The following is a 13,197-nucleotide window of genomic DNA, read 5'->3' on the forward strand; positions in this document are numbered from 1 at the left end:
AATCCCCTAATGAGTGTGGTGTCGTTTAGAGTAAATGTTTGAAAGTGCACGGGGATCTCTCATAATGCTTTTGTGCGAGGTTGTTTCTTTAATGCCGACACCTTTTTCATTTCTCTAAACTGTGAATTGTCACAAACTTTTCCCTTCTCTAGAATTTTTTTTTTTTTTTTTATATCATAACTGGATTTCCCCCAAATGGCATGACTAAAATTAAGTCTGACGGTTCAGCAACTCTTCTTCCTGTTTGGCGTCAAATTGCTGGTGAAGTCATGATCTTAAACTGATACGACCCCGAAAAAGAAAAAGGTTTGCTATGATGGCCAGAGGAGGGAGCTAAAGACCCCATCACCACTGTCCACATTCACCTCCTGGAATCAGTCAAAAGTACCCAGCAAGCCAAAAAATGCTCAGCTTTGAAGGCAAAATGATACACAAACTTATTATTGCTATGACATGCTTAATATTACCCAGCACATGTGTTTGTTTAGAAAGATCTATCTTTGTCTCTTCACATATTTCGTATTCCCCAAAGGCACCTTGTAGATTTGCAGATGTTAACCGTTTTGTAAACCGTTTTTGGTTTCGCCCAAACTGTAGTTTCACAGGCGATCAAATGTCACATCTCACACACGGTGTAAGAACACAACCTGTGGTGTCTGATGTTATCGCCACCTCAGATCTCAAATGAGATTCATTACATAACTGAAGCAATTTGAGTCCTGCAGTTATATTAATTGTTAACAACAAAGTACACTACCATTCAACAATGTGGGGTTTGTAAGAATGATTTTATGCTCACCTGTGAAATATGCAATATTGTCAAATTTATTTAAAATAACTTTTTTATGTATTCCTGTGATGAAAGCTGAATTTTCAGCATCATTACTCCAGTCTTCAGTGTCACATCCTTCTGAAATGATGATTTGCTGCTCAAGAAACATTTCTGATCATTATCAATATTCTAAAGAGTTTTTCCTGCTTAATATGTTTGTGGAAACTGATACATTTAAATTTTTCAGGATTCTTTGATGAATAGAAAGTTCAATAGAACAGCATTTAAAAAATGTAGAAATCTTTTTTTAACTTTATAAAATATGAATACTTTTGAATATTAGTGTATATTGCTACATATTATAAATAAAGAAGTATCGGTCAAGATGAAATGGCAGATTGTGATAATGAAAAACCAGAAACGCGTATCTATACATATCGGCTCTTATTAACCTTTCTAACATTGCAATACAAATAAAACACACCTTTCTGACACTCGAGTCAGGAAGTGTGACCAGCACTTGGTTTGACTAAACGGCATAAGTAAAAATATGACGTTATTACATTAAAGAGATTAAAATGACCGTTGTTGGTGCTGATTAAATCATATTTTGACATATAAAACCAGTTAATGTTTGTATAACCATTTGTGGAGTTCGGGTAACAAAGTAATGGCCTTTGTGTTTAAACACACAGTGGAACTGGGAATGATCTCTTTAACTAAGACTGATCAGCATTTGTTAGTAATTCTGCTTTTTGGCTCAAACAACAGACAAAAGCTTCAGGATATTTCTCTTTAACCAGGCTAATCACTCTAAAATTGAACCACAAAATGCTACCATATTGTTTACCGTGTAACTTGTCTAATTCATAATCTCATAAGTGCAAGAACAGGAAATCAGCTTCCCTCTGCTCACAGTCACACACAGGTTTTGCTTGTTTTTTTGCACGTTCCTCTTCCGAATATGGTGTGTTTTTCTGAGAATTTTCTTCCTTTCCTCCTTCCTGGCAGAAACACACCTGACTGTATGTCAGAAATGAATTTGTTCTTTGCTGTTTTATTCTGGATGTTTGGCACAACTGTCAAACCGTTTTATCAGAGTCCAACAGATAAAACTGTTTATCAACACTTCTCTTGTAGTCTGTCAGTCACCTACCCTGCAGAACACATTTATGATTATTACTATTGTCCATATTTTAGAATAATAGTCAAAATCAAAGCCTCTTTATATTTGAGCTGCTTCTTTGTCCTTTGCCGTTCTTGAGGTTCATGAAGTTTTCACGAGGTCCCCATAGTGCAGAAGTTCACATGCTGTCATATCCATCTCATTTCAACTGTTGTCCTCACTTTTTTTATGTATAGAAATGCATATGATACACACATACAATTTATGTGCGTGTCTACTAAACGAATTTGAAGTATTTAGCAGAAGCTTGCTAAAGTCATGTATCATACATTATATAAACCATGTGTCAGCTAAATTGCTTTATTAGCTGGTTCGTAGATTTGTGACTTTTTAAATGTATGCATTGTGCATTTTCATAGTTTTTCAAGGAACTACAAATGCTGGATGGGTTTCTCGTTCATGGACCTGATTGCTTTACAAAATGAATGCATTGTTTCCATGAGCCTGTACTGTATTGTGCTCTTTTGCAGGCCTGTTTGTTTGGTTTAGTTGCAGTGTATTGGTTGTTTGATCTGCTAACCCGTGTGTGAGATGGTAATGGCCCAGATCTGCTGTCATCACTCTAGCCCGGGAGCCACTGTTAAAGCTGTTTACAGAGACACTAAAAGCATCTGAGGTGATGATGACATGCCTTCTGTATGCTGAACTCACACTCTTGTGTTTCAGAGGCTGTTTTGGATAGTTTACACTCCGTGGGACGTGTAGTAGTTTCAGGTAGAGGTTCATCCTATATCATACCCTACATTAATGTTGGGAGATTCTGTTTACTGTGTATAACTGCATTATGATGAAGACCGGGGTTAGTTGTCACAGGGTCTTTGTGCGTACTCTTTTTTTTTTATTTATTTTTATTTTTTTTTAATGCTTGTGTGCACATATAAATATTATATATATTTTTATTAGGGCTGGGTATTGACACAATTTCACGATTCGATTCGATATCAATTAATCTGGATATATATCATTTTGTTTGCAAACACTTAAATTACACACCAGGAAGTTTAATAAAGTTATTATACTGTATAATTACATAATTATGTTTCTACTACAATTCATTTTTTGAAATATCAACAATTGCAGGATTTAGGCTATTCAAACATACATTGAAGAACACTAAAAATAAAATAGATAATGTAATGTGGTGCATATATTTAGCAAAAATGTTAATTTGTGGTCATTGAATGGCTTCTGTGAGGTAAATGTGGCATTACGTAACATTGTTTACAAGCTGTTTTTTTGGCATCTTTCGGCTGTTGAAATGCTGATTGAGCGATTACATGAAACATGATACCGATTTCAGCAAGTCACACTGTATCTTTCATCATACTTTAGTAGTTAAAGGGGTGGTAAAATGCCCTTTTCACAAGATGTAAAATAAATCTCTGATGTCCCCAGAGTGTGTATGTGAAGTTTTAGCTCAAAATACCCCACAGATATTTTTATATAGCATGTTAAAATTGTCGCTTTTTGAGGGAGAGCAAAAACGCACTGTTTTTGAGTCTGTCCCTTTAAATGCAAATGAGCTGCTGCTCCCGGCACAGAGGGCGGAGCTTCAAGAGCTCCTTCTTTGCAGCTTTGATTACCTCACACAGACACGCACTGAAAATTTCAAAAACTTTTAGCCTTTTATGTTCAACATGTAGACAACATTTCTAAATGGTTAGTTGATGAATTTATGCAGCTTATGTGTAGTTATCTTCTAGTCATTGATTAGCATATTCTGTCTTGATAATCTATAAATCGCGTTCCCGGGGGCGGGTTTATGTAAATGTTAGGGTTGGTGATGTCACTAACCCGGGAGGAATGTCGTGTAGTCTCTACTAGCCGTTTGTTGTAGTCCTTAAAAAGTCATTTCTTTAAAAGCAAATATCTCCCTTTGCTTTGAACTTTGAGCGTTGTAAGACTTGATCGGTTCACGTGCCGTCGTTCTCTTGAACTGAGGCGCTACAGCGATCCGGCACGCCACAATAAAGAGCGGCAAAATGGTATTTGAATGAAATGGAATATTTGAATTCCATAAAAAAATGGACAGAATTGAAAATCTGCGACTTTTCGTTTCATATCAAAAGACACAAAGATCATAGATTATTGTGATTTACTGGATGGGAGGTGCTGTAAATGTTTTGTTCATTTATCAACTGAAGACAGACTAAATTAAGAATCGATTAAAATCGAGAAATCCAGTCTTTTACCCAGCCCTAATTTTTATATACACATACGCGTTCAGTAGTTTGGGGTCAGTAAGATTTTTAAAGAACAGTCTTATGTATTTATTTGAACAAAGTATATTGTATTATAAGTAATATTGTATTATTTATTTAACCATTCACCAGTTTAATATATTTTATAATTAAAAAAAAAAATGTATCAAGAAACATTTCTGATTATTATCAATGTTGAAAACAGTTGAGCTGCTTCATATTTTTGTGGAAACTGATACTTTTTTTCAGGATTCTTTGATTAATAGAAAGTTGTGCAAATAATGTGCATTTTATTTAGAATTGAAATAGTTTGTAACATTACATTTCTTTACTGTAATTTTATCAATTTAATGCATCCTTACTGAATAAAAGTATTCATTTCTTTAAAAAAAAAATCTTACTTACTCCAAACTTTCGAACATTTATGTAAAACTATATCTATATGTATATATGTATATCTATATAACTATATATATTGGAGAAAAGTGCTTATTTTCTCAAGCAACCTAGTCCAAAACTTGATAAAGGATTTAATCTCCCAACATTATGAATCTTCTCCATTGCGTTTCTAGTACTTGAGGAGAATCCCCCTGCTGATTCAATACAAAGACATCTGTCGTGCTTCTGTCTGATAATAAAGTTAATAAAGATTTATATTTTTCTGTTTTTAGGCCTATATTTTTTTTGCCAGATCAAGAACTGGTAAAAAAAAACCCTGTTGAAAAAAGTACTCGAACTGCAATGTTTTATGATTTCTACTAAACCTTTATCTATTGTAAATACCATTATTACAATGTTTCCCTTATTAAAATCTAAAAAAAGATTACAGTAATGATACTACTACAACTAATGTTGAAATAACGATAAATGTACTGATAATGAATAAATCGTGATTAAATCATTTACAAAGTTGTGTTTCCAATAAGATCAGGTCTATCAGCTATATCTGTGACCTGCAAATACTTTATTGGTGTTTAAACAAAATATGTTCACAGTAATACAGGTATAAACATTTAAAATATACATCTATTGCACATTTTCAAAGACGGCCATTAGATGTGTCAGCATGTCACAGATGCGGTCAGTAGAGCTTAAGCTGCCTTTGACCCAGATTATTCCTACACACACACACACACACACACACACACACACACACACACACACACACACACACACACACACACACACGCAGTGATAACAGGTGTCAGGTAGCTGACAGAAGCACTGTGATCTTTGTGGATTTCTGCTGCGAACTAACACTTGCTGCTCCTGCGACCTCTAACGTGACTGCACTAATATCTCAAGATTGGTGAAATATCTGATACACATCTAACTTACAAACATTACCCATCATAAACATCTTAAAGATAATTCAAATGTCTGTAATAACAAGAAGCAAACTTCTTAATAGAGACGTATTGTAAATGAGCAAATTCTCGAATTTTTTTTAAAAAATTCAACAAAATCATGCACATCGTAGATGTCTGTACTGTGTGTGTGCTATATTAATCTGTCTATTCTAATTACCTATATTGGGTTGAGTTGTTCGCTCGTGGGCCAGGGAAAGGTTGTCAAAAACACTTTTAAATGACTTGCCATCGGCACCAAGAGCCACTGCAACTTCATCCATGCTTTTCCCTTCATCTTTATAAAGCACATTATGTGGATCATGAATAACTTAATGCTTCTCAACCTCCACAATGAGACGAGCGTCGTCCATTATAGTCGTCTTTTCAGGTTCACTCTGAAGACCACCGCCTGTGACGCCATGTGCTTTTGTTTATGATTGTCAGCATGACATGTTCTTTATTTATTTATTTATTTGTGTTTATGTGTGTGTACTGTGTATAATTATTTTGTGTATATATAAATACACACACATGCATGTATATATTTAAGAAAAATGTGTTATTAATATATAAAATATTTATATTTATATATATAATATAAATTATGTATAAATGTATATACAGTATATACATGCAAATATTTCTTAAATACATCTATATGTGTGTATTTATATAATAATTATACACAGTGCATACACACATTATGTAAACACAAACTTTTATTTTGGATGCGATTAATCGTCCAGCACTAATAATTACATTTGTTTTCTTTTTAAATTGCTGAAGGTCATTTGATTGGCTGTTTAAAACACAGTAGATATCATCAATGCGCTTTTTGGGTAAAACCTCTGTGTATTTTGCTCATGATCAATGCATTGTCACTTTACTTCAGCGGGAGAAACGATCTTGGCTCTGCTGCTTCTGCTCCTGCTACGCTTTGCTAACGCGCGCAGTGTGAGACCGGCGTAATGCAACACCTCTGCGCTCGCAGGCTCACTAATGCAGCGGCCAGACGAGCATCATGTGCATTCACCTGTCCCAGAAACCCTGAGCTCTGCTTTCACTCTTTCTTTCTAAGGTTATTTGATCAAAAATGGCCTTGACTTGTTTTTATTTTCAGGGTTTCCGTTTGTTGGAAAAGTAACACATCTCTGTGTAATATCCTTCTGTTTTGAACTCTCAACATGATGACGTCACGTCACTGTTCTTCATGGGTTATGAAACATTATTACTGGGTTCAGTGAACTATGCAGTATAATGTTGCTTGTCTGCAGCACTTGATCTTGTGCTTGATGGCAGTCAGGCCTTTTTAATTATGACTTTATAAACATGATTTTTTTCATTTTATCAGCTTACGCAAGTTCATGAAGATGTTTTTTTTTTTTTGTTCTGATTGCATGTCATACTTGTGAAATGAAAAGGCTCTTTTTATTCTCACACAATAAATTCCAACACCAATCAATATTTCATGTCTTTTTAATGATCGTCTGACTGTACGTAGTTTCATTTAAATGGGACCTATTATGCCTCTTTTTACACGATGTAATTGAAGTCTTCGCTATTCCCAGAATGTGTCTGTGAAGTTTCAGCTCAAAATACCCCACAGATCGTTTATCACACCGTGCCCAAAATGCCCCTTTTTGGGTGGAAGCAAAAACATGCTGTTTTCGTGTGTGTCTCTTTAAAGGATTAGGTCACTGTACGAGTTTCTGTTGAACACAAAAGAAGATATTGTCAAGAATATGAGTACGTTTCTGTTCCCCACTGACTTCCATAGAAGGAAAAAAAGGAAGTCAGTGGTGCCCCACTATTTTTTTTTTTTTTTTACGATTTTTTTTTTTGGGTGAACTATCCCTTTAAATGCAAATGAGCTGCTGCTGGTATGCAGGGAACATGATCTTTACTTAATATCCTAATGATTTTTGCCATAAAAGAAAAATCTATAATTTTGACCCATACAATGTATTGTTGGCTATTGCCTCAAATATACCCGTGAGACGTGTGACTGGTTTTGTGGTCCAGGGTCACATATAACAAAAGGAGTGGGTGGATTTTTACCCTTATCAGAATCAGAATCAGAATCAGAATCAGATTTTTACCCTTATAGGGTGTTCGTGAACACACACTGGCGAGTGGCGACATGCATCATCTGTTCAAACCTCATGCAAAAGTGAATTTTGCATAATAGGTCCCCTTTAAAGTTTATAAAGTGTTTGGCCAGAAACATACTTAATGCAAGTACGCAAATGTTTGACCAATGCTTTGCAAGTGCACATTCCTGGTGTAGATACTTAATTCAGTTGTTATGTGACATCACACCCTTATAGGAAGGGCCACCCGGAGGGCAAAACAAGGCTTTCCTTCATTCATTTTGTACTAAGTACTAATGTAGTAAGAAATTAAAAGTCCAAATTCTATAAATAAACACATTAACTTTAACCAGCTATCTAATCAAGATTCTGTTAAAACTATTGCTCTACTAAGGCTAAAATGCTGTGCATACTTGCATTGTGCAAACAAATGTGCTCTGCAGTGTTTGCATTTACGCTTTTGCTTCCTAGCTATTCAGAGTAAATGCAGATAGCCAATGCGGTTTAGCTGAAGATACATCTAAAATCTTGTGTTAATATTGTGTGTTTGGTGCTACTAACTGTCAAAAACGTACCGCCTATGTTGGTCTATACAGAGAAAGCAGCCTCTCACATTTCTTTCTGTTTAACTGCAAGAGTAATTTCTCTTTCCTTAACAACAGAGATTAATTTCTGCCAAAATATTTCCGTCTCTTCCTATTGGCATTAACACGCTGCCTCTCTCCCTCTCTCTCTCTCTCTCTCTCTCTCTCTCTCTCTCTCTCTCTCTCTCTCTCTCTCTCTCTCTCTCTCTCTCTCTCTCTCTCTCTCTCTCTCTCTCTCTCTCTCTCTCTCTCTCTCTCTCTCTCTCTCTCTCTCTCTCTCTCTCTCTCTCTCTCTGGGTTATAAACTGATTTATTGTATTTCTCTCTCTTTAGAGTACGACAAGCAGGGATTCGTTACCAAGCTCGACAGAAAACTGTAAGTAACGCATCGAGTGTGTGGGATCTACGTGAGCGTAAGGTTCTGTTCCAAAACCGAGTGAGTTTTCTACATAGGCAGCATTTCTACGCGCACTCCTAACGAGAAAAGTTATTAAGAGCTGTTTAAAATAGCATCACATATTTTGCTGAGGCAATCCCAGAAAGTCTGCTCAAACTGAAAATCCATTGGTTTTACATGTAATTCATTAAATACCAAAAAGTGATGAAAAAAAAAAAGTTTTGTCTAATTTAAATGGACTATTTCACCCAAAATGTATCTCTTTTTGATCACAGCCACAGTTCAAATGTTTATATTTCAACAACGAATTGGAGTAGAAACATAATTGTTAATGCAATTTAAATCTTTATTTACAACTGTGTGTTGATTTATTAAATAAATTTGATTGATTAATTAATTGATTATTAAACTGAAAAAAAAGTGCTTCATTAGTAATAAATGCTCATGTGGTAACTATAATGTGCTAACTATAACATATGATGCTTACATGTTTCATATAATCATTTACGGAGTTCAGGTTACAAAGTAATGACAAGTAATACAAGCCTGTGTGTTTTAACATACAGCTGAACTCATGAAGATGCACTCTTTACATGACACACAGAATTGTTGTCTATAAAGAGTGTTCCAAAACATTTCATTTCAGTTAGTTAGGATGTTGCCTTAGAAGTCAGCTCCCTATGTAGGGCAAGACTGCTCACTAGGTTTTGTAACAGATCTTTAAAGTATGCATGCATGTTTGAGTTCACTTTGACCTGTACTGTCCAGCAATTTGTCTCTCTTAATAACTTGGCCTGTTGTTTATTTGAGCTTTACTTTGGAAGGATAATTAATGGCGCCCTAAAGCATTTTAAAAGAATGATGTCTTGGCTCTCATCCAGCCTTGTCTGCTTTAACAGTCCTGATTGTATCTATATGGGAGGTCCGTTTACCCGAAATAAAACATGGCTCGACCTCTCTTATTACCATTAACGCCCACCTGTATAAATGGCACTGTCAACAGGTCATCTTTATGTGTCCAGCACTCTCAGTATTGATGGAAACTTACTAGAAAGTTTCCATTTGCCGGCCCGTGAATTAGTGGGTTTATACTGGCGCTTATATAAAATAAACTACTCCTCAAACAGGTTGTCATGTCGTCGAGCAGCCTTTATCGCTGTACATCCCCCTTCTCTCCGGACCCCAAAGCATATCACGAGGGCTTGGAGCCAGAGGGGCGTAAGTGGCATTTTGGGCGAATATGAGTTATTGATATCAAAATAAAGGTCTCGATGAGCTCTAATATCCAATGGTGCCACAAAGACCTATCTGAGATCAAACTGTATTGAATAAAGCAACAAAGCAATAAAGACCGAACACAAAGGTGTGAGTAATGTTTGGAGCCAGAAGGGCGTAAGTCCACACTTACGCCCTTCTGGCTCTGGAAAATACATGTTCTACAATGAGTTCTACAATGCTCTGACAGTGGAGAGTGAGTAGAACTAAACAAACTAGTGAACAGAAAAGCAAATAAGACGCGACATGATTCTTTGGATGTGGTCAATGAATAGACTCGCAGAGTAATTGAAATGGTTGACCAAAAAAGAAAAGTGAAATGAGTTAAAAGAACACGAGAGAACTGTCAATTGTATAGAGTATTTGAAAAAAAAAAATTAATGCATGTAATGAAATAAATTGAACAACTCATGAATTGCCAATCAGAAGTGTGTTTAGCAAGTTCAGCAGATGCCCAGAATGGAAAAGTGAAATGAATAATTAATTAATGAGTTAAATGAAAATTAATTAAAATTAGTTAATTATTCAATCAATTCCCCTTTTGACCAATTATTTTCTGCACTGTTCAGCAGATACGCCCAATATGTCCATAGAAGACTTGGAAATGTTTGGTGCCAAAAAGGCGTATCTGACGTTTTTGCCATATTTTTGATTTTATTTTAAAATGTTTTAGAACATGTTCATTGTGTTAATATGCCATAAGTGTATTACTTAAATACTCATTCATGTAAGTATGCCTGTGGTTACAATGTTTGAGGTTTAAGGTTAATAATACAGGTGATTGAAGTGTGGTCAAAATTTTGTTTTGTCTCTCCTGTAAAGTTTGTCGAAAGCCACTTACGCCCCTCTTGGCTCCAAGCCCTCGATAAGAAGTTTCATCTGAGAGTTTCGGTTTATGGATGTTAATATGACCAATATGAAGTTGATTCATTCCCAGGAAAATTCATTATCTTCAAATATATATGCTCTGGTGCATTTTTAAATTAATTCCCCAGATTTTTTTTCTAGGAATTAAATGTTATGTTCATTTAACTTGCAACCATCTATCGAGCTAAATCTGTATTGCGCATATTTTAGATTTCACAAAATTATGTGGTTTTGATAACTAGGACCAGTTTTTTACTGAGTTCGGTAAGATTTTTAATGTTTTTTTGGGGGGGGAAATCAGCATTTATTTGATCAAAAATACAGTAAAAACATTAATATTGTATAGTATTACTAAAATTTAAAATGACTTTTTAATGTTTCAGCATCATTCCTCCAGTCTTCAGTGTCACATGATCCGTCAGAGATCATTATAATATGCTGATTAAACCGTGATCATGATTCTTTAATGAATAGAAAGTCTTTACTGTCACTTTTGATCAATGTAATGCACACTGGCTGAATAAAAACATTATTATTATTTTTTTTAATCATGAGGCCCTAAACTTTTGAATAGCACTAGTTAGTAGGCCTACTTGTTGGGAAATACAACCCTCCTGTCACTTTGGATATTTTGATGGCCACACAAATATTTGGACACTTAAGTCATGCATTTATTGTGATTTAAAGACGGCACAAGCTCAAACTCAATTCACAAAAGAAAGTTTGTTAGATTTAAAGTGGCAAAGGATTGAATGTAGTGTTGAAAATGAAGAAGCATAGTATTGTGACACTGTGGTTGTGAACCATTAGAGGTATGAGGTGATACACGCTCATAGTAAATGTGATAAACTGCACATAGTCACTGTGCAAAAACATCTGTGTGAGCTTGTGAAGACATACATCCACTACATGTGCAACATTTCGTTGCGATTGCCACTTCCTGTGACATTTGGTTATGCAATGACATTCACATTTTAAGAGTGACAGAGGGATCCAAATATTTTTGGGGCCACCATATGCCTGATCATAAAGGTTCAAGGATTTGCTGTTTTTATCCTCTTATCTTGTCCTTTGCATTCAAGTTGTTGTTCTGTCGTTGGTCCACAGGCCCCTGGAGCTGCAGTATAAATACGGTAACCTCAGTAAAGGAGAGTGTAAACCGGGTTATACAGAGGCCAAGATGACATTAATCTATCCAAAGTAAGCTGATCTCACCATACATTGTGAAAAACAGGAAGTTCACAATAGCAGATATTATATTATATTATATTATATTATATTATATTATATTATATTATATTATGTTATGTTATATTATATTATATTATATTATATTATATTATATTATTATAAATGCGCATGCAGATACGCACCTCGTTCTTCTGCTATTAACAAAATAGTTTAGACTTAGATGAATAACTTTGACATTAAGTTCTGGAACATGAAAGTGAAAAGAGTCATGTTGACCTCTCTGAGAAATTGCAAGATTTCTTTATTGGTTCTGCACCGGCAATGCTGGTCAGTTACTGGTTATTGTTGCAAATAAACCATGAAATCATCTTGAAAGAGGCCAGAACAATTCTTATACTGGTAACCAGCGAGGCAATGGTTTTAACCAGCTTTGCATGTTTTTCAGGAGTAAGAACAAAGACACTTATCACAGTTTTTTTTTTTTTTTTGTGTAAGACTTGTCCTTTCTTTTTATAAGCATTACTGTATGTGTGTTGTGTAGTTTGTTTTAAACCCATTACACAGTGAGGATGTTTTGCCATGCAATGCTCTGGAGAGGAGCTCAGAGTGGCATGAATGAAATATTTCTTTCCCTTTTAAATAATTGAGTGTTTGAGAAGATTCCCCACAGTGAATGCTCTTTATGTGTTGATTTAAGGCATATTTCACTCCACAGAGCGCATCACTAGCATCAGGATCTTTTTTTGGGTGTGCTGTGCTCCTCTGGGCTCCCAGTGCGTGAGAGAGCTGCGCTTCTGATTCACACGACTGACACGCAAAGGTTTCGGTTTGCCGCAAGAACCTCTGAGATTAATGTAAACCACGGTTTATGGATCATCAGAATCCTTCCAGGACTCTACACTCCTTTGAGGCTGAATTTGAGAGCATACGAACTAAGTGTCAGAACCAGAAAGGAAACGTCTTCTGCTGGTTCTGCAGTTAAAGAGTCTGAATTGACATTATTCGTTTTCTGGTTCCTGGTTGAGGTCATGAAAACACATATACGCACAATAGGATAAAAACGGCAAATTATTTCCATGTTTTTTGTGACAAAATTAAGTTTTTTTTTATTGTATACTCTCTCTCTCTCCTGCTCATACAGTACGGACACACACTCACACAGAAATGTGTTGTCAGCGCTGCTCTGATGATTTTATCAGAAAAATAGTAAAGCTACATGACATTTGTGACCCTGGACCACAAGATAAATTGAGATTTATACATCACGAAAACACTGAATAAATAA

General features: G+C 35.5%; 1 protein-coding gene across 3 annotated transcripts in view; it reads left to right on the forward strand.

Annotated features, from left to right (window-relative positions):
- The window catches only part of st3gal3a (ST3 beta-galactoside alpha-2,3-sialyltransferase 3a), a 45,958-nt gene that overhangs the window by 8,904 nt on the left and 23,857 nt on the right, over nucleotides 1–13,197 (forward strand). For 2 of the 3 annotated variants that reach the window (XM_084425213.1, XM_084425214.1), the window contains exons 3-5: nucleotides 2,625–2,672; nucleotides 8,516–8,558; nucleotides 11,829–11,921. In XM_084425213.1, the coding sequence (XP_084281339.1) occupies nucleotides 2,625–2,672; nucleotides 8,516–8,558; nucleotides 11,829–11,921 (184 nt within the window). The remainder of the gene's footprint in view (nucleotides 1–2,624; nucleotides 2,673–8,515; nucleotides 8,559–11,828; nucleotides 11,922–13,197) is intronic. The other variant, XM_084425215.1, reaches the window with a different exon arrangement.

Source organism: Rutilus rutilus, assembly GCF_951802725.1.
Source record: "Rutilus rutilus genome assembly, chromosome: 12".
Lineage (NCBI taxonomy): Eukaryota > Metazoa > Chordata > Actinopteri > Cypriniformes > Leuciscidae > Rutilus > Rutilus rutilus.